This window comes from Salmo salar, chromosome 19 (genome assembly GCF_965601325.2).
Source record: "Salmo salar chromosome 19, fSalSal1, whole genome shotgun sequence".
NCBI lineage: Eukaryota > Metazoa > Chordata > Actinopteri > Salmoniformes > Salmonidae > Salmo > Salmo salar.
The window spans coordinates 30,358,592-30,381,519 of record NC_138309.1 but is presented as its reverse complement, the minus strand read 5'-3'; the positions used below and the strand labels follow the sequence as shown (position 1 = coordinate 30,381,519).

General features: G+C 41.4%; 1 protein-coding gene across 2 annotated transcripts in view; it reads right to left on the bottom strand.

Annotated features, from left to right (window-relative positions):
• LOC106578684 (POU domain, class 6, transcription factor 2) overlaps window positions 1-22,928 on the bottom strand; it is a 148,447-nt gene that overhangs the window by 101,218 nt on the left and 24,301 nt on the right. The window contains exons 4-5 of one of the 2 annotated variants that reach the window (XM_014157779.3): window positions 4,554-4,651; window positions 525-735 (exon numbers count right to left, since the gene is read on the bottom strand). In XM_014157779.3, coding sequence (XP_014013254.1) covers window positions 525-735; window positions 4,554-4,651 — 309 coding nt within the window. The remainder of the gene's footprint in view (window positions 1-524; window positions 736-4,553; window positions 4,652-22,928) is intronic. The other variant, XM_014157781.3, reaches the window with a different exon arrangement.

Below are 22,928 nucleotides of genomic sequence, written 5' to 3'. Positions count from 1 at the left end.
TCTTATGGAGAGAAAAGAGGAGAGGGAAGAGTACAGTGCACTCTTATGGAGAGAAAAGAGGAGAGGGCGAGTACAGTGCACTCTTATGGAGAGAAAAGAGGAGAGGGAAGAGTACAGTGCACTCTTATGGAGAGAAAAGAGGAGAGGGCGAGTACAGTGCACTCTTATGGAGAGAAAAGAGGAGAGGGAAGAGTACAGTGCACTCTTATGGAGAGAAAAGAGGAGAGGGCGAGTACAGTGCACTCTTATGGAGAGAAAAGAGGAGAGGGAGAGTACAGTGCACTCTTATGGAGAGAAAAGAGGAGAGGGAGAGTACAGTGCACTCTTATGCAGAGAAAAGAGGTGAGGGAGAGTACAGTGCACTCTTATGGAGAGAAAAGAGGTGAGGGAGAGTACAATGCACTCTTACGGAAATAAAAGATAACTTCTGTTATTACATCAAAATACATGCATTGTCAAAATGACTGTATATGTAGTCTCCCACCCTGTCCTCTATAGGTTATCTGCTGAGGCAGCCCTCTTACCTTGCAGGTTCTGTAGGGGAAGCGTCATGATGCCCTGTGCGGCTGCTGCAGCCACCAGGCCCTGGATGTTGGCGGTGGGCAGGGAAAGCACAAGACCCTGCTGGCCTCCCAGGTGGCCGCCCGTGTTGAAGGGGATGAGGATGGGCTGGTTCAGGCCTGGCGACCCTCCGGCCAGCTGCTGGGCCACCAGCAGAGACTGAAGAGAAATACACTGGGTTACAAAAATATATTGATATTAGTATGCATAGGAAAACGCATAGTAAACGGTGATTCATGTATTAGCATGCATAGTAGAGAGAGGTTACATTAATATCACATTTCATCCATATGTTTATGAGTGCCTCAGGATATGGAATGGATATGGAACCATTCATAAAAATACATGAAGATATTCCCATCAGATTCATCTGAGAGTAATCAACGGCCATCACACATATAACCCACATTTCACTCAAGTGACAGAGGTGCTCTAATCAATGTGTTGAATGCTGTTGTTTTTTTTCTGCTGACATCTGTGCTTTGAAACATGCCACAGCCAGAGTGACAGTCACAACGCAGTGCTGCTTGCTGGCATGCGGGAAAAAGGAATCCAACTCCAACCTTTGAAAAAGAGCAGTGCATTTTCCTTTCAGACGGATGCAGAGTGGTTTATATTTCATCACAATGAACACACTTCTGATACCCTAGAATCAGCCGTTGAATTGTTCCCCCAAGCTTTCATAAATATCAGCACTTTCCTCCTTTGGTGGGAGATACAGTACATCACTGACTTCATGTCAGCATTCACTAATATTAGTCAGAGTAGAATCGGTGCAGTCATAGACACAGACGCTAAGATATGTTATCTGAAGTATCGCTAGAAGACATTTGGCACAGTAGAGGAGCCGTTCAAATGTATTTTCACAGCGAGCAGCTCTGCAAATATACAGCCACAAACACATTTTGTAGCACAGTGCTTTGAACCCGAGTTTAATGAATGTAGCACCAGAATGCAGAGCAGAGTTAGTCCAGAGTTAGGACACCCAGATATGTATTACATTTGATATATCATCTATTAGTTCACCAGTTTGTCAGTTTGCCAGTTTGTCAGATACAGATACATTATGATTCTCATAATGTCATCAGGGGAAACAAGCGTTTTACATCCGTAAAATGACATTCCCAAAATAGCTGCTAGTGCCTCTACATACACGGCATGGACATGGGGGAATGCATGGCTTCTTTGTGTCCAAGCCCAGCCTAACACTGCTCTTGAACATCAGCCCCTGTATGCCTGTAGTATGCCTGGCTGCCCTGTGGCCTTGGTGCTGATCCTTCTCCGCTTGACTCCTCCACACTAACCTGAGCCCACGAACCTTTAACGGCACTTGTCAGCTATCTGCTTGTGTTTTGCATGGGGTGCCTGTGGCGAAGGAGCGGAAGACGGAGTGGAGGGGTCGACTGGTGTGAACATGGCACCATCCTCCCAGGCTTGGTGCTGCTGGGTGACAGCGGTGTCACTAAGATAACCCGGCGCAGTGCGGAGAGCGAGCACCAGTTTCGACATAATCACAGTTTTAGGAATGTGATGTTGCATGAGTTTAAAGCCAAGAGGCTGGGAGAGATTGGAAGGTAAACACTAGCATTAAAAGTCAGTGGAAATCCCCCCCCCCCCCCCAAAAAAATCTAATTTGATCATGGATTTGTTTGTCCCACGGCTTTGATCAAAGGAGACCAGGGACGAATGAATAGTCACTGGCATGGAGAGACGTTTCGTTCTAGCAACAGTGTCATGTGAACAAAACAGAGTATGTTTTATATAATACTCGTTACCGTAGGTTTAAAATACTGAACATTTTCAAAATTCACAACCATTTTAGTTTGCTTTGAAACACTATAACAAATCATAACAGAAATGAGTGACACGGGTTGACTCCTTTGAATGCATTCAAAATTACATTTTGTCATTCGCTTTAACTAAGGAATAAGTCATTTGAGTGAGCAAAGAAGAACCAACAAAGGACAATAACAAAGGGGGCCTATTCGCCAAGGCAAGTGACATATGTTTAATCTCGCTTTTTAATGTAAATTTCACGTCGAATTGTGGTGGCATATAATCATAGAAAAGTCTTTGAACATTTGATCTTGAACATTTGATATTGAAATGAAATGAGATCCCTTCCCCTGACACTGAAGAGCGATACATGGAAGGGAATGATATTAAAAAACTATTCTACATACATCAAATGTACTTCTGATTTATTATTACAGGCACGGGTCTGCCAGCTTCAGAGCACTTCAAGTGAATAAGACCCCTTGCTATTTGTCTTTAGGCTGTGTTTGTTGCTGTGCAACTCATGGCTTTTGTGAGGGGAAGAGAAGGATAGTTCAGAAATATATTAAATGTTTACCTAACTTGCTTCTGTAAAACTAGCCCCTGACCGTCACCACAAAGTGAGCTTAAATTTCCAGAACATTAAAACAAAACTGTCCTTTTAAAATACCAGATCATTACTGTAAACAGCCCTATCTGCTCCCTTTGGGTGTCCGTGTGAATAGTTCTGCGTTATTTTCCTTCCTCTGTGTTTGTCTTGCCTGTCTCTCCAACGCAGGTCTAGTGGGGATGGTGTGGTACTGCCTTAGGCATGGCTGACAGCTGAGTGTTGAGGAGTGGGGTGCCCAGGGAACAGGCACATGTTCTGGTCCAAACCTGTTCTGGGTGGAGGTGGATGGGGTCTGGATGGTTCTGGGAAGAGCTTTAGACCTGGCTGAGATACCCTGCCTCTCTGCCCAATAGGGGCCAGCAGGCCCTTCCATCTGACCGGAAGCCCAGTCAGGCTCTGAGCAATTGCCCGTAATCACAGAGTTTGTTATCCTAACTGTGAGTGGGAGACAGGGGGAAAAGCGGATTCATGTTGGGTAAACTACCTTCGGATAATGCCTGTTCGCACAATATCCGGCTCCGAAGTGAGAATCTATCAAAACATATTGATCCCAAAATAGGAGAATTGGTTATGGCATGGGGAGAGCCTTGTTTCTGAAAACTGTTAGCTTCACTGAGACTCTACTGACAGCATTAATATATTAGACAGACTGTTGGGGGAACAACCTTCTGAAGCTTATAGGGACTGGCACAACTAGCTGCACTAAAGCATTTCTATTCTGTCTGATAACCTTGTTTACCATTCATGGATTAAACAGCTATCATGTCTCTCTCATTATCAGAGTGGCTTTAATCAGTCTGGTTCTCTGTGTTTGATTCTGCTGAGCTGAGTGAGGTAATTCAGCAGGGAACTCAGTGAATTAGACTCTCACGTATCCTCTTTTGTTTACCCTGATGAGGATTGATTCAGTAGTGGAGCCCTTATTGAGTAACACTGAGTGATGTGTCCCAAATAGCACCCTATTTCCTTTATAGAGCACTACTTTTGACCAGGGCCCATAGGGCTCAGGACAAAAGTACTCCGCTATACAGGGAATAGGGTGTAATTTAGCACGTGACCACTGAGTGCTGGGAGAGTGGCCTCGTTAGTGGAAGGGAGGGAGGGAAGCCCTATGTCTGCCTGGCTGGATAGCTGTTCACACTACTGGGTTTAGGGAGGTGACAGTGAGACAGCACTAATGAGATAGATATTCATTAAACAGGGCTGAGCCACCAGGCCAATAAATCCAATCACATAAGCTGACTGTCGTATTGAGCTATTTATTGGGCTGCCTGGGGGCAGACTGTGCTTGTGTTGGCGTTGAAGGGGGCAGACTGTGCTTGTGTTGGCGTTGAAGGGGGCAGACTGTGCTTGTGTTGGCGTTGAAGGGGGCAGACTGTGCTTGTGTTGGCGTTGAAGGGGCAGAGGAAATGTAAACAACTCACCATTTATTCAAAAACGGTATATATTCATTAAGGTCACATGTCGACTGATTACCTTTGTAGAGGATTTGAAAGCCTTCTCAGATCATTTTCATGTTTTGTTGTGTACCTGGTGTGATTGTGTGTGTGGTGCTGGGCGTGTGTGTTTAGGCGCAGGTCAGGAGGTGACATGGGGAGACACTCACCTGTGGTCCTACCGGGTAGGCTGGGTGAGATTGACCCAGATGACACTGTTCTGATGGGCTGCTGCTGGCATCAGACTGGACAGAGCCATCACGGGCTCCTGGGGGAGAGAAAGAGAGATGGGGAGAGAGGGGGAGGGAGAGAGAGATTTGAATCCCCTGTAACATCAAAACAATCGTAAAACATGCACAAACACGCATGCACACACAGACATAGCCAGCTGTGATCACACAGCCTCAAGTACGAAGGGGAGAGGATTTTGTGTTTAAGTGTTTTATCAATAAACGTATTGCCGCCGTTTACAATCATCCCTGAATAAATGACCCGTCAGCTGAGAGGCTCATTGATGGGGAGATGGCGCTCCCACGACGCCCCGATTACAGCTGAGGGATGAGGGATGGATGGCCACGGCGCTGCATAAACTATGGGGCCCGGCTCCGCATTATTCATCCATTTACATCGCTGAGTATCATCACCCATCTAACCCCCCTCCTCCCCCTTGTACCACAAGCAGCCTTGCGGCTATGAGACACCATTAGACCTGTATGCAACGAAGCCACAGCGGAGTACGGAGACACACATCAGACATAGACATGATAATAAGCCTGGCCTGCTGTGTTATGTGATGGCTGGAGAGAAAACAAAGCCACTCAGGGTGGGTGGGTGGTGAGACACTGGTAGTGTCTCAAAAGGCACCCTATTCCCTACGTAGTGCGCTACTTTTGACGAGGGCCCGTAGGGTACTATTTGAGCCACAGATACTGACCATTCCCACTGGGCATAGACGTCAGTACAACGTCTAGTTTTGATTTACATTTGGTTGAGTTCTCAACGACATGAAATCAACAAAACATTTCACCATGTCATTAGATTTAGGTTAAAAGTTGGGTGAAAAGATATGAAATTGTTTTGTTGAAATGACATGGAAACAATGTTGAGTCAACCAGTTTTTGCCCGGTGGGTTTGACTCTCTCAGCATCTCTCAACAGCTCATGCTCAGTTTGTGGGTGGCTAATCCCAAGGGTTTTGTGTGATAACATGTTACTAGAAAAGTGCACTATAGTACATTCTTTATAGATCCCTTCTGCTTAGCTATTTTATCTTGTATACTGCAGATTGGACATTCAACTTTGAAAAAGTATCTTCAATCAGATAGTTCAATGATAAACTATTTGCTTTCGTACCTCATGGGCTTGTATAACTTTTATAACGTCCATGCTTTACATAAGTCAAGTTCATTGACCAAAGAACGTAAACCTCAAATATCACAAGTAAATAGAAGTAATCAGTACAAAGGTCTCGGAAAATTGATCTTTCTCTAAATGCAGTCATACTTCAAATGGTAGGCTACTACACAACTAATTCAATGCATTGTACCACAACACATTCTAACTCACTTCCCTCAAAAACTTTAATTCAAGTTTGTAAAAGAAGTACACAAATCAAGGAAAGTAGGAATGTGAGTGGGAGAGTTCCAGAGAAAGCCAATGAAAATGAATACACTTGTGTATCTCTTTTCAATTTGGGCAATTTACAAGAGGACTATTGAAGAAAAATCATAGCTTGACCTTCAAAATTGAATAACAAACTTCAAAACACTAATATTAGAAAGACCAAGAACATTTGACAGACACACAGTAAAAAAAGAATGGTTTAAAAAAGCCTTTTGTTCATGAATTCTGAACTTAACTAGACATAGATGTGAAAATGCACACACTGGGTTTGAGAGTTCCATTCAGACCATAGTCTTTGTATTATTGAAGGCTTTGCTGTCAAGATCTCGTTGCCGGTTGGATGTGTTGGACTGGGACTGTACAAATGTGCACATTACATCCAAAACTCCACTCCGCCATACAACATCATCTTATCTATACATAAAATCCAAATAATTGGTGAATGGCATGACCCATCAAATAAACCTTAAGCATTTGAGGCTTGATTTAATTGCCCTGGGGACAAGTCCGCATTTCGAGCTGGTTTCTACCTCTGGCTCACTGGGCCTGCATCTAGGTATTGGTTCACATAAACCCAAGCTTGTCAACCCTGCAGTCACTTAACATTAGACGGTACAGTCTCTTACCAATTTCACCCATTATGAGTCAAACAGAACCCAACCTAATGCCTTTAATCTTTGCAGAGAAGAAAACAACTATTGGAAGGCACTATGGCTTTGAACAGCAGAACCCTCGTCTCATCCTAACTCCGGGGCAAACATTCAAAAGAGGTTCAAATAAGTGCATGATGATGAGCCTGGTTAAGGGTGTCTCTATTTCTCACAGCTATTCTTTATGGCATCAATTCACCCATTACTACCCACTAAATGTTATGTCTTCGAAGACAAGTTTCTTCATACAATGAAAAGCGGAATTCACGAGTCAACTGAGGATCTCATTCATATTCATGAACATATTAGACATTATTCAATGGCATAACTAGCCGCTAATTCATTTAGACAACAAGGCCTACAAGCCTGTGTATCATCAAATGTCATATCAGAGAACGACAACCTTGACAATAGGATTGAACAAAGGCTAATTAGCAGATATCCATTCCATCTCAATATCTGAGATGAAATAACAACGGCTTGACTCTGGCACCCACCCCTAATCAGACGGATCACTCTGCTCTATTATTGATGAGCGATTCAGAGTTTACAGAATGCATGACAAAACCATCAATAAGTAATGAACGTATGGCTCATAAATGCAGTTGGTGCGGTGAATAATATATTCCATTTGATAAGCAGCGCAGGGGGCTATGGCTTATTAAATAACTGCTGTATGCCTTTCATTGCGTCATCTCACAATAACTTAGTGGGATGTTAAGAGAAAGCTTGATCCCCCTGCAAATATCTGTGACGTTAACACGTTTAGCTCTGGGAAAGGAATCGATAATAAATAAATGCACATGCATCTTTCCCTAAGGTGTTGGGTGTGATTTCTTTAACAAAATTAAAAAGCTGACAGGAGAAATATCCAGGGAGGCCATCTTCAATTCCCTTTTATTACTAGGTTCTTTGAAGTTATTTTAACCAGTTTATATAACGTGAAGGTTTCTTAAGTGGATTCCTTTTTGGACAGTAACACTGGACTGACAATAGCAATACTGGCACATGGAATGATAAAATGTTTGCTGAAAAGAATGTTTGATGAAAATGTTATACATAGACAAAATTTAGACTGACGATTTTATACATAGACTAAAGTACTTCCTTAACTATTGTGTGCACAAAAATCTAGTACTGAAAGGATGAATGTGTTCACTATATTATTTTGAATAGCTAACCTCTCTCTGTCACATAGAATTTGCCTTGACCGTAGGAACTTATTGCTTGTTAATATAAAATACCATTTTGTAACTTATTTGTGCTGTTTTTAACTTAACCCAAAACTATCTCCCACTTTAGTCTAACTACCTGTCATCCGTTCTACACTTTACAACAAGAATGATTCCTATTTCAGTGTTGGTGGGGCTCTGAGGTGGCTTATGATGCGGACATATTCCCAATATTGGACACTACATAAATGATCTTGCATTGATCACCTAAGTGGCGACTAGAGAGACACTTTCAAAAGGCAGAAGGCTTCGTATGGGGTGCAAAGAGCTGCATTTATTTGCCAATCAACCGTCGCTCTCCTCAATACAGAGTGCTGCACCGAGGACACCATAGCACAAAACAATAAGCCGGCATTTCATAAAGCAATCAGTATGCCACCTACTCTAATGCAGCAACTGTTTACCCATTGACCATCTCAATGAAATGGGTCTTATTGAAGGCTTTGTGTCCCGAGTTAGCTTTTGCCCCAGTGCATTTCTGAATCTAGTTTTGTCCATAAAAGAAACGTTAACAATGAAGCTGTTTTAGTGGCGATTCATTATATAAGTTGTCAAATGTGGGAGAGAGAGCTGTGGTAACGATTCAAGCTTTTCAAAATCAACCAGGCCATCAACCCCCCAACCAACCATTTGAGTAAAGGCTCTTTTTAAAGAGCTGGGCTGAGTGCATGTTATTTCTTCATGTAGCTGGTCTCACATGAAATGTAGTATATTCATGACAGCAATGACTCAACTTCTCCTCTCAACATTTTGGTTTTCCTGTATGTATTATTCATATCTATTTTCTACTATTAAATATCCACACAAAATGTACATTCAAAAGAAAATACATTCTTATCATACAGTTTCTATTTGTTATGGAAATATGTGTTGTTGTTCCTTGTCATTGTTTAGTGCTAAACAAATGAGGGTGACCGCTCAGGCTGCACCAATCAATAGAGATTCACTGATGATGAGGATCAGGGCATCATACTGGGGCCCAGAAAATGACAAGTCACATCATACACAAGGTTTAATTCTGTCAATACCAGACCAATTGTGCTGGATTGTTTGGCCATTGATTTCACTAATGCTGCTGAAATGGCTGACATGGCATAGCTTTTATAGGATTGGCACACAGACAAGTATTCACACACAAGAGAGAGAGAGAGAGAGAGAGAGAGAGAGAGAGAGAGAGGAGGAGAACGAGGGAGAGAGAAAATGTCCGATTCCTCAGTTCCTACTCATACTATATAATACTTCAAAATGAGATGCATAAGAGAAGGGACAGAGCATATACAGTACTTTATAGTGCACTACAGTAGGCTATAGTTAAATCTGAGTGGCAGAACATTACCTGCTCAAGAATGTTCTACCTGTATCCCTATGTGGAAGCACCTTGTGTTAGACTCCAGACTGACAAAGTGTTTTTCATATCATTGTTCTGTCTTTCATTGAGCACACTAAAGCCTTCAACAATAACCCTGAGTATAATGTGCTGCCAATAACCCTGGGTCCTCTTTATTAGGCTCCCTGAGGATGAGCAGGAAAGTAATACGCTGTTTAGAGACCCTGAGTGAGAGGAGAGGCTGGCTGGTTACAGGTCAATAGCGTTTTTGGAGTCGGAACACACCAGAGACTGACTGTTGAGTGGTTGGCAGCCTGTAATACCATTAGCTACATTATAGCCCGCTGGAGAGCTGTCGTTTCCTTAATTAAGGACCCAGCGTAGGGGCTTGGTGGTCAGGGACCGTGCCAGTCTCTCTGGGCCCTTTACATTGAAGTTTGATTTGCTGGAGTTGCAAGGAGAGCTGCAAGGGGCGCCAGAGTTTACAGGCAAAAATATCTTATTAATTCATTATTCCACCAATAAGTGGACTTATTTAGTTAAGGGGTCGGTTCTCAAAGCAAAGCACAGGGAAGCGTGGATTGTTTTTTCACCACAGCAATTCCTCAGCCACTACTGGAGTAATTACAGTACCACATTGGAAAACATGGGGGGGAGAAAGAGACAGGGAGAGAGTGGCAGAGAGAGAGTAAGAGAGAGAGATGGAGGTATAGAGACTGACTAATGTCTCTGTCTTCCCAGTTTTTACAGGGTAAAAACTATGTTTTTGAAGTGTAGACTCTGCTGTCGCTGCTCAATGGTAGCTACTGGTCATTGTCAGTATGTCAATGTATCTGATAACAGGGAAGTAGCATCCTCCCGTAGTTATCCTCTCTCCTCTTTCCCTCCAACAGGCTCTCTGAGACAGGGAAGTGCTCTAGGCCTGCTCGTACCTGCCTCTCCCTCTGCAGTGAAGGGGACCAGGAGCTGAGGAGGCTGGAGAACACAAGAGGGACAGGATGAGGTAAATTGGAGAGAAGGGGGAATGTTAATCTCAAAGGTCAAGAAAGAGAGGGTGTGATGAAGAGAGAGAGAGACGGATGGGGGGGTGGAGAGGAGGAAGAGGGGGAGAGTTAGAGAGAAAGGGAGAGGGCATTTGTGCAGGCAAGCTCTCAGGGGAGTAGAACACTTTGCACATGAGCACATCTGTTGCGGCCTCTTCTCCTCATTCCCCTAGCAATGTCAACCTGATTACCTCAGGGTTGAAAGAGACAAATAACAATCCCAAATTATTCCTCATCCTTTTATGTCCATCGGTGCAGCGTGGATGGTGAAATCAGGGCCTGCCTGAGAGGGCTCTAAGCCTGTTAGGAGATGAGGAGAATACTGAGGTGCCTCCCTCTCTATTGATGGGCAACTCTTTTTAAATGACTTAAATTATATTTGTGGTAAATAGGATTCCGCCTGATCTGGTGCCCCCTTCATCCCTGTCCTGCACGAGGGTCTCTTTTCAGCCATGGCCCTCTGTCTGCATCTCCATTCAACGTGTTTTCTTCACAGCACTGGTTGTAATTTATCTTCCTTTACCTCCGTCTCAAACAAAGGAAATGTGTGGAATAGCACGGCTTCATGTTCAAAAGGGCAAATAAGTGACTAATGATTTGATGCTATTCATTTCAACAGTATCAAGGAAAGAAACAGTTATAGCTATGTGAAATATTCACAATCCTAGAATTACTATAGGCAGAACATCGATAGCACATAGTATGTACGGTGAATGCACTGCGTCCAAAGAGCGGCCGCCCGTCAACCTCCGTTGCATCTGGCCAAGCGAGAGCAGTGGCAGGACAATTAAGAGGCAGCCAGTGGCGTCTGTGGGTGGAGACAGGGCCGGGGACAGGGACAGGGGCAGGTGCGGGGGGTTACTAGACACCCACATGTCACACTTGACACATCACCTCCGGGCCCTAAGGCTACCCAACACTAACACTAATGCTGCCTCTATGTCCCACTTCCGGCGGGAGGGGGTTCAGAACCGAGAACCGGCCCTCGATTCTCTCTAACAGAATTTCCCCAGCAGCACACAACATCCTCATAGTGCCGTCACGCTGCGGAGGGAGGGGAATGTACAGGATAGACTATTGCTTTCAAGCCCGTAACTCCATTCCCCAAGAAAAGAAGCGTCACAATGTTATTACACATCCTCAGATGTGAAGGGGGGGAAAAAAACTAATAACTTCTCGATAGCCTGGATCTCCACACACCCTTTTCTCTTCCCTCAATCTTTTGTTTCAAAGGAAGCGAATCTGCCAGAAGGACAGAAGGTTATGCATTAGTACTGGTCATTGCTCAAAGAGGGAGAGCTATAAATAATAAAGGGTTGTGAACGACACACGGACTGTAGGATGGATACATCTCTGGTTCACGCCACACAAGTGAAAGACAACATTGTAATTTCCATTCCTGAAAACGTGACCCCTTCCCCAGCTTCAATTACATCCCAACAACACCGACCGTGTCAACGCCAAGGAGTTGCGACGTTTCTTTGTTAGTCCAACATGAAGAGCTGATTGATCTTGTTTATGGAGACTATGAAATACATTTTTCTTTGAAAATTATTATTTTCATCTCAAAATGACTGAGCATACCGAGAGCGGGAATAAAGTGCATTTTAATATTCATTAAATGTCCTCTACCACTGGCAAATGTGCCCTCAATGTCATTTACTTCGCAATAAGGTTAACAATTCATTTCTACAGTATATGCACAATATATTGGACGGATTATAATGTCAGTCACTTTGACGTGCTCAGTGTCACCGAGAATGTAATCTACATGACTGGGGTTTCTATTTGTAAAACAGATGACCTCTGCTTGTCCAGCTCAGAAACAGCTCCTCCTTGTTCCTCGATGCTATCTGAGCTGTGATGGTGACGATGGCAAGGATAGTACACGGTCGCTCTGGGCGCATTAGAGAATGTATTACACCTGCTTTATAGGGCATGCATTAAGCCGCTTTTCAAGTTTGCGGCGCAGACATCTGAAATCCTCATAATGAGATCCACCTCCTCGGGAGTAAGACTTCTAGTCCTCCCCCTCTCTCAGCCTTCTTTATCCTTAGTCTTATTTACTGTTACTGAGCCAGTCCCATTTACACAATGTCTCTACCACTTTATTACTTAACCTCAGCACATCAGAACATTACAGGCCTCTTTGCATTAGCAAGCAGCCAAACAGCTCCACTCACTCACCCTGCTCACTAAGCTGATTACAGAAAAATTGTAAGTATGGAGGGCTACCTCCAGCAGTGTGTCTCTGTGTATGCAGAGGAGGGAAAGGCAAGTTGAAGGGAACAAGGGGATAAGGAGGAAGTAGGAGATAGTTGTAGAGAATGTTGGTATGAAATTAAATACATGCTGATCCTAATAAAAGTCAACAGGTTCTTCCTAGTGATAACCATATTTTTTATACTGGTATTAAGGACTACTTCAGTAATCCAATTAATTTAAGTGATTTTAGTGAGGTACTGTACAGTTGCTACCGGATTGCAAAAAAGCCCACATTTAGTCATAAATATGTTATCTTATCGAAATGAATGAGTAACTGATCTTACAAAATACAACAAATAAAGACATGTAAGTCTTTCTAGACTTTTTCTTCGGAATGACCCCCAATCGCATAAATCGATAGAAGATGATTTTTTCTCTCCTCTTTTTAGTCTGTAGGTGACCTTTCTGAAAATGTTCCTCCATTTTGGCAGAATCGGTATAAGTGCAGGCCATTTCATGTAGACAGTAAGTGTATGAAATGAGTGGTCTTGTCGTTCTAGCCAGGCTGTTTTTGACGGCATGATGATAGAAGCGTCACATCCTAGGGAGAGTAAATGCAAACTGACAAGAGGAGCCTTTGGTTGCGGAATATAATACCGAATTGTGCTCTGAGTGTCTTATTATCTTGTCTGTTGATGTTTGAAAGGGAGAGATTTGCTTGAGAGCGGAAGACAGAATCTGTACACAGACCCGCCATCTCGTCCTCATGCTGGGGACGAGCTTTCCCACCTAACATCCACTTTTCAGGATGTTTGTGGTGCCTCGTGGCTTTTGATAGCTGGAGTGGAAGACTATTTGCACAACCATGAGAAATTTGCTTTAAAAACGAGAGAAACCATTTCACCAGTGAAACGAGCATGGCTAGGTGTGGTAGACAAACATTACTCATTACTCATTACAAACAAACATTACTAATGACATTGTCTACCAGTGTTTCCTTTTATACAACTGCCTGGGCACTCACAACTAGGGTTGCAATTCTACTGGTCATGTACCAAAGTTACCGGAATCTTCAATAATTTGGTAATTAACAGAAAATCCATGGCAATCTATTGTAACTTTAGCAATTTATATTTGAATAACTTAAAAAAAATTATAATATATAGTATAAATGTTTTATATCTGTGTCCATATTATCCATGAGTTTCTAATAGATTGACCATATGGCACAAGAGAAAATAGCCTAATTAATGAAGAGAGAAAAAAGATCTACATTGGCATTATTTTCAATTACCTCTGCAACTCGTCTAACTATTGACTTTTTTTTTCACAATTCCCACCAGTTTGACGCCAAAACATTGACAACAAATACATATTGACAATAGTAAAAAAAAGTAATCTAAAAAAGATAAGGTATATTAAATGCTTTAAGCCTACTATTAAACCCCAATGGAATCGACTAAGTTAATGGTTTATATTTAGAATAATGTTTTACATTGTCATGTTACATGTGATAAGGCCAGAGAGAGGGCCAGAGATAATTACAGACACCTGTGATAATCTGAAGTACCCAAAAGGGCCACTAGATGACTCCTGATAGATATAAAATCCTTGAAGGATACGAAAATTCCGGTAGTTTACTGGTAAAAGTTTCCAGTAACGTACACTCCCTTTGCAACCCTACTCACAACAATCAACCAAATTCGAGAACCCCAAGAAAGTTGACACCACTTCAATCAACACTTTTTCCCTGCAGAAATCAAACTTCAGTACGTATCCACTTAACTGTAAAAAAAATCCTACTAAATCCAAAAGCAGCACTCTACTCTATACAAAGCAATTCCTCACAAATAACCTAACTGAACCTGAACTCTCTTACTGTGTTGACACAGAAATAGTCACTGAATAAAGAGTCACTGAATATCATTCTCATACTCTTTCGGTTATTTCCCTCTGCTGCCTCAACAAAGTTAGCACTTAACAAATCATGCTTGGTGAATTCTGAACATTCACTCTCTATAGCTGCTCGCATCCCAGCTGAATATAGACACTTTCACCCATACAGCCAAGTACATGTGTTCGTTGACCACTGCATGGATATTTTCAGATTGATGGTGTGAACCTGTACCGTGCATTTTCTGACAAACACCTCTATTATGCGTACATTGAGTACATTGTCACCATCCACCAACATACTGATGAAAATGACACACAAAAATATTAAACTTCCCTTTGCTGTTCTATTCATTGAAACTGGCAATTCAGCGAACACTGTGAAGAGTCGCCTCGAGAAATGGGTAGGAAGTTCTTAAGTCCGTCAACAGCAAATAATATTGTGTAGTTTGTCTAATACCAGGGACTTCTTAACCAAATAAAATGTAGAGTATCTGAACTGGCTCATATGACTAGCTCAATTACCGTTATGCAGAAGGGGTTTATTCAAAGAGCTGAACTTAATACATACGTACTCAATCCCGAGGGTGGTGTGGAGATACATGGACAATCATAGCTTGAAATAATTACTATAATTTTCTTGGATAATGAGTTGGGCTCAAAATGTAACTGAGATAATCAAGAGTCAGGATTTCTCTAAACATCCCAAATGTTCTCTACTTGGACACAAAAATGACACAACAATACATTTTTAGAGGGAAACGCTGGAGCATTGGAGATTCACACACATTATCAACCACTTTAAACAGCAGGTACCGTGACTTGAAGACTATTCATTGTCTTTCTATTTCAGAAATTACAATCTCATTAACAAATCTGCACATTTATAAAAGTAAGCCACCCCAAAGAGACACATATCCATACCGTACCTAGAATAGGCCTACTGTACATGCATCTGTCGTCTACGGCAAAGGAGACTCAAGGACACTGATAAAAGAACATGGAGAGTATCCAGACCTCACACTCTACTCAAATATCTGCACCGAGGTAGCACTGCCCTACACCCACATCTAAGGCTAAGAATAATACTGTAACATAGGCTAAACATGCATAAACAAACGTGTGTGTACATAGATGCATATACAACCTTGGCATAACATTAGACTGTTTCCTTGTTGTGAGAAACCATCCTCCTGTCATCCACAATGCCCTGTGACCTGCATGTAGGGGAGCTGTGCTGCTTTGTGAGAGGAGTTGAGCTCTCTCTCTGTCTCTCTCTCTCTCATTTGTCTCTTCTCCATCTGACTGCACCACATATCCTGACTGTCTCAAAGCTGTGCCTAGTCTCAGAGCAAGCGAGTCGTGCCAGCCTGCCCCCCCCGGCACTGCCTACGGGCCGAGCCATGCCATCCCTCCATCAGCATCACAAGAAACACCAGGGCAGCTCGGGCCAACCACATATTGAGACAACCTCTACCAAAACACACCACTGAATTCACAATAAAGGTGACAGCAGGTGAATTGACATGAAATAAAAAATGACAACAGAGTTATGTGGAATACAGTATTATAAAAATAAAGACTGCCGTTTTAGAAAGTTGTATTACATGGATGGGTTACTTTGATGGGGGTGGGGGACACAAAAAATCTGAACTCATCATGAGCTATTGGTGCGGGTTTGTGTACCCACATCCATACCCACACATGCAGTCAGAGGGCCCCCTAGCCTATGTGGTCCCCTTAGGGCCCCCTAGCCTTTCGGGGACCCTAAGCGACATGTTGTTATGGGGCACCCACTTGGCAGCGGAGAAAACATTTTTAAGCTTTACAGTTAATTTCCTGCAATTCTACACATTTTGCCATGGAGAGTAGAGAAGATTTTGTTAATTGTATAACTAACTTCATGCAATTCTACTCATTCTGCCAAATGTTTGAAGTTTTTAATATGATATCTGAGTGAGAGTGACGAACAAAATCAATGGGGGCCCCCCAGTTGGTAATTCGACCATGATTACTACAAGTTTTGATGGCCGCTAAACTAACTTACCAATCTAAAAAATGTTAGCTGACATGGGCTAACTGAGTAACTTGGGGGGAGGGGGAATTGTTCCGCGGGCCGGGCTGCCAGTTCGCCAATGTGGGGGGGGAGACAGAGCGAGAGGTACAGACAAACATGGACCAGCGGGCTTCACATGTAATCATGAGTCTGGAAGTGAACTGAAAGAACGCTTGATGCTTATTGCAGAGAATTGTAACACTGTTGAGATGAATTAGTTACCTGGTACACTAGTCTTTGTTTTGCAGAGTCTAGCCCTGGGATATCCTAAAAAATTCATTTGACTGACAGCTGGGGCTATACACTGTTCAGGACATGGGAGGTTGTTTGGAGAACTCTCTCCCAAAATATTTCTCAGCAGTATGTAACAATGGAGCACAACACTGCCAAACAGCACACTATCTTCACCTTATGCCACTTCCTTGTCTAGTCTCAAAACACATGCGAACTGTACAGACACACAAAAACAGACAAATACACGCACACACACCACTGCCAGACTGCACACTATCGTCCCCTTGTCTGATCCCAAAACATGCACACAAACATATACACGAAGCAGAGAAACAAATACACACACAGAGAAACAAATACACGCATAGACAAATATACGGACAGACAAATACACGCTCAGACAAATACACTCATAGACAAATACACGCATGGACAAATACACGCACGGACAAATACACCCACGGACAAATACACCCACAGACAAATACACGCACAGACAAATACACGCACAGACAAATACACGCACGGACAAATACACGCACGGACAAATACACGCACGGACAAATACACGCACAGACAAATACACGCACAGACAAATACACGCACGGACAAATACACGCAAAGACAAATACACACACAGACAATAAACAGACAGACAAATAACACGCACGGACAAATACACGCACAGACAAATACACGCACAGACAAATACACGCACAGACAATAAACAGACAGACAAATACACGCACACGCACACTCACATTCATAGACCACACATACCCTGAAGTACCTTGTTATTGTATGCTTCATCATAATGGGATAGCTGTTTTTGATGTATTATTCATGACAAAACAAATACCAATGCCTTTCTCTCGTCTTTCCATGTCCAATGTAGCACTACCATGTTTTTTTACTCTTATTGTGTGATAACAGGTAGAATAAGAGCATTGCTCCTCTTGGGCACCAATGGTGTTGAAGGATGCCAGCAGCAATGGGTCTGTACTGATTGATGCGTGCATGTAAGTGGTTTAATGTGCTTGAGCATTAGAATGAATCCAAAATTAGATTAACCCTGATTATATAGTGTGTATAGAAAGCCAACATGATATATTTGTGTTGTTGGCATGAGGCAGGCCTAGCACACATAAATTAAGTAACAATAATGGCAATTATTATAAACGGTTCAAGCCCTGAATGCTGATTGGCTGAAAGCAGTATACCATGGGTATGACAATACATGTATTTTTACTGCTCTAATTATGTTGGTAACCAGTTTATGAAATCAATAAGGCACCTTGGGTATTTGTGTTATATATATTGCCAATATACCATGGCTGTATCCATGCACAATGCGTTGCATCGTGCATAAGAACAGCCCTTAACCATAATATATTAGCCATATTTTCTCACCAATCTACACACAATGCCCGATAATGACAAAGTGAAAACATTGGTAGAAATTTTAGCAAATGTATTGAAAATGAAATACAGAAATATCTCATTTACATAAGTATTCACACCCTTGAGTGAATACATGTTAGAATCGCCTTTGGCAGCAATTACAGCTGTGTTCATGGGTAAGTCTGTAAGAGCTTTGCACACCTGGATTGTACAATATTTGCACATTTTTCTTTTTTAAATTATTCAAGCTCTGATCATTGCTAAACAGCCATTTTCAAGTCCTGCCCTAGATTTTCAAGCTGATTTAAGTCAAAACTGTAACTAGGCCACTTAGGAACATTCAATGTCATCTTGGCAAGCAACTCCAGTGTATATTTGGCCTTATGTTTTAGGTTATTGTCCTGCCGAAAGGTGAATTTGTCTCCCAGTGTCTGTTGAAAAGCAGACAGAACCAGGTTTCCTCTAGGATTTTGCCTGTGCTTAGCTTTATTCATTTTTTTTATTTTTTTGTAACTCCCTAGTCCTTGCCGATGAAAGGCATACCCATAACATGATGCAGCCATCACCATGCTTTAAACATTTAAGAGTGGTACTCAGTGATGTGTTGAGTTGGATTTTCCCCAAACATAACGCTTTGTATTCAGGACATAAAGTTCATTTCTTTGCCACATTTTTTGCACTTTTTCTTTAGTGCCTTATTGCAAACAGGATGCATGTTTTGGAGAAAAAAAAGTATGTCCAGGCTTCCTTCCTTTCACTCTGTCATTTAGGTTAGTGTTGTCGAGTAATTACAACGCTGTTGGTCCATCCTCAGTTTTCTCCTATCACAGCCATTAAATTCAAACTGTTTTAAAGTCACTATTGGCCTCATGGTGAAATCCAAAAGAGGTTTCCTTACTCTCTGGCAACTGAGTACACCTGTATCTTTGTAGTGACAGGGTGTATTGATACACCATCCAAAGTGTAATTAATAACTTCACCATGCTCAAAGGGATATTCAGTGTCTGCTTTTTTACATTTTTACCCATCTACCAATAGGTGTCCTTCTTTGCGAGGCATTGGAAAACCTCCCTGGTCTTCGTGTTTGAAATTCACTCCTCGACTGAGGGACCTTACAGATAATTGTATGGGTGGCGTGAGGTAGTCATTAAGAAATCATGTTAAACAGTATTATAGCACACAGAGTGAGTCCATGCAACTAATTATGCAAATATTTACTCCTGAACTTACACGGAACAAAAATGTAAACACTACATGTAAAGTTTTGGTCCCATGTTTCATGAGCTGAAGTACAAGATCCCGGAAATTTTCCATATGCACAAAAAGCTTATTTCTCTCCAATTTTGTGCACAAATTTGTTTACATCCCTGTTACAGAGCATTTCTCCTTTGCCAAGATAATCCATCCACCTGAGAGGTGTGGCATATCAAGAAGCTGATTAAACAGCATGATCCTTACACAGGTGCACCTTGTGCTCGGGATAATAAAAGGTCTCTCTAAAATGTGCAGTTTTGTCACACAACACAATGCCACAGATGTTTCAAGTTTTGAAGGAGTGTGCAATTGGCATGCTGACTGCAGGAATGTCCACCAGATCTGTTGCCAGAGAATTTAATGTTAATATCTCTACCATAAGCCACCTCAAACGTCGTTTTAGAGAATTTGGCAGTACGTCCAGCCTCACAACCACAGACCACGTGGATGGTGTTGTGTGGGCGAGCGGTTTGCTGATGTCAAATTTGTGAACAGAGTGCTCCATGGTGATGGTGGGGAACACAATTGCATGTTATCGATGGCAATTTGAATGCACAGAGATATGTGATGAGATCCTGAGGCCCATTGCCGTGCCATTCATCCGCCGCCATTACGTCATGTTTCAGCATGATAATGCATGGCCCATGTCGCAAGGATCTGTACACAATTCCTGGAAGCTGAAAATGTCCTAGTTCTTCCATGGCCTACATACTCACCAGACATGTCACCAATTGAGCATTTCTGGGACGCTCTGGATCGATGTGTACGACAGCGTGTTCCAGTTCCCGCCAGTATCCAGCAACTTTGCACAACCATTGAAGAGAAGTGGGAAAACATTCCACAGGCCACAATCAACAGCTTCATCAACTCTATGCAAAGGAGATGTGTCGCGCTGCATGAGGCAAATGGTGGTCACACATCTACCACTTTGTGTAGCGATGATGCTAATGAAAAGTATTCTGCTAGATCGAAAGGCTTTCCCAAAAAGGATAACTACAAAGTAGCCTATGATTACCTGTCAGAATTCTATAATGATTATTTGCATCAATCCAGTGGGTATTTGTTTTGTAAACTCTACTATCACTTGTGCGCTACAAAAACACTGCTAAGCAACATCCTGTTGCTAGCCTCATGCTAGGAATTAAAGGGTAACTACATCCCCCCAAAATTTCCAAGACCTCAAAAGTTGGATACTGATGTGGTTTAAGCATTGTTGTAGATTTAGAACATCTGTGGGGTTTTTGAGTGAAAAAAAACCCTGAAAAACAGTGGAAAGTGGAAACCTGACAAAACTAAACTGAGGAAACCGAATTTGGGAAAAAACGGAATCAGGAAAAAAATTAAACAGATTTTATAGAGCCCTACATATGGTGACTGCAGTTACTCACAATCCTGCACTCTTCACGTCAGTCACTGTGTAGTGTTTTGGTATTGTTTCTTTTGGCACTGCTTTTTCATGAGATGTTTAGGTTACTGAACAAATATGTTTTTAATTTTATTATATTACTATCATTATTATGTTTATAATGTATTATGTTAATATGAAAATATATTTTACTACCAATTTAATCAAGTATTAGTAGTACTGTAGTAGTTTGTATCAATAATATCTAGAAGACACAATTCACTTACTTTTCGAAAAGCCTCTCCGGACAAGCATACCTTTACTGTAATTTGAAGGGGGTTCACGGAATTTTAGTGAGTGTGAAATAATCTTTTACAATGATGTCCATGGGCATCTTCAGAAATAGACGTATTACATTCTCAATGCTGAGTACTGACTCATAACCTTACAAGCTTGTTTAGATGTGTACTAAGTGTAAAATTACTGTACCCTGAAATAGCCTTTGATGAAATTCTCTGTGTAAAATGTCTTAAATAGACCACATCATATCCCATCCAGTATCTACTCACACCAAGGGCACACGCTGTAACTGCATTACATATTGTTTTCTCAGAGATAGTTATACATCCAAAGCACAATCATCAGGATAACTCCAAAAGTACACTTTAGACCATCCATGACATACAGTAATTGTTCTATTAATGCATTTCATTACACAAAAAATCTAATTGAAATGCCTGAAACCAAATTTTGCCTATATGGTGCCATTTGAAAAGCATAAATTCATATCTAGATGCATATTACATATCACAATGTTCCAATCGCTACATTGTTTTTTATCAACCTTATTTTGATGGTACAATTTTTTTTTACTTTGTTGTAAATAAGGATTAGTGAGTGACTGATTTTATTCTGATTATATTGCGATAGCATTGACTATAAATGTAACGCTTATACTTCCATCCTAAAGGATCAATCCAAAATCCAAACAAATTGAAATGAGGTAGTGTTTAACCTTTACATTGAGACTGAATCTCCATGTTACAGTAGTCTATATTAGACATCGTGCAATGACTTTTATAGTTTCATTATACAAAACAATTGTTTTAATCTCATTAGACATAGCGATTCATCCTTATGACCTAGGATTAAATTAGACTGTCTGTATAAGTAAATTAGGTTCATCGAAAGCATATTGATTAACTTGATCACAACTGTAATTGAACCTGGACATGGAGTTAATTGAGAGAAATAAAAATAAAAAATATGCATTTCTAATTAGTATCTCTTATGTTGGTCTACTTGTGGTAAGGATATGTAATTCCCTATCAGAGCAATAGGCCATTTTTCATTTATATTTCTAAATTGCTAATGTCATGAGTAATTTAAATGTGTTTACCATATTTCATTTTTATAAATATCAATTAATCTTCATACTGGTATTTGCAATTAACCTACAAAAAAAATGTGTTAGTTGCTTAAAAAATGATAAATTGTGATGACCCACCATTGCAGATAAAATCAAGCGTAAGGAAATGTCACAAAACAAAGCCAACACCAAAGCCAGAGATCCTCACCACTGTTCAATATATAGGTATTTTTAAGTTGAGAACGCACACACATTTCTGATACAAAATAGCCTAAAATTCTCTCTTATTTAGCATATTTTGTCACAACATTCACACATTTCACTTTCATACCTGCTACAAAATACAAAATGCCACATTCCAAGATATTCCAAGATGTTTCTGAAAGGAAGGGTCACTTTCCTACCAATCTAATCAATGTGAACTATACAAACACTCATTTCTAAATGTGTAGGCCTAAATGCACATTATGAAACGTGATTACATGAACAACTCTAGTGTGACATTTTGAGTATTCAACTGATTGCGACGCTCACGACAATCTATTTGAAAATTACCACAACTAAACTTCTCAAGATGTAGCCTATAAGGAAATCAATGAATCAATTAACAGAAGACTCATAACAAGACACCAAACAGTTTATAGGACATGACTTCATTGATATTTCCAGTGAAATGAGTCATAGACATAATGAACGTATAAAACACCATGTCATCTGAAAGCTCACCTAAAGAACTTATCTTCAACATCTGCATACTCTAACTCAGGCAACCAACCTTATTGCATCCACCTCATCCACCCCTGAATCATTGCACTTCAACTTAGTTTGGTCTATCACACTCTTCTAGAACCTGCTCCAGTAGCACCTGGTCTCAGACACCCTTTCCAAAACACACAGAGACAGAGCATTTCCCT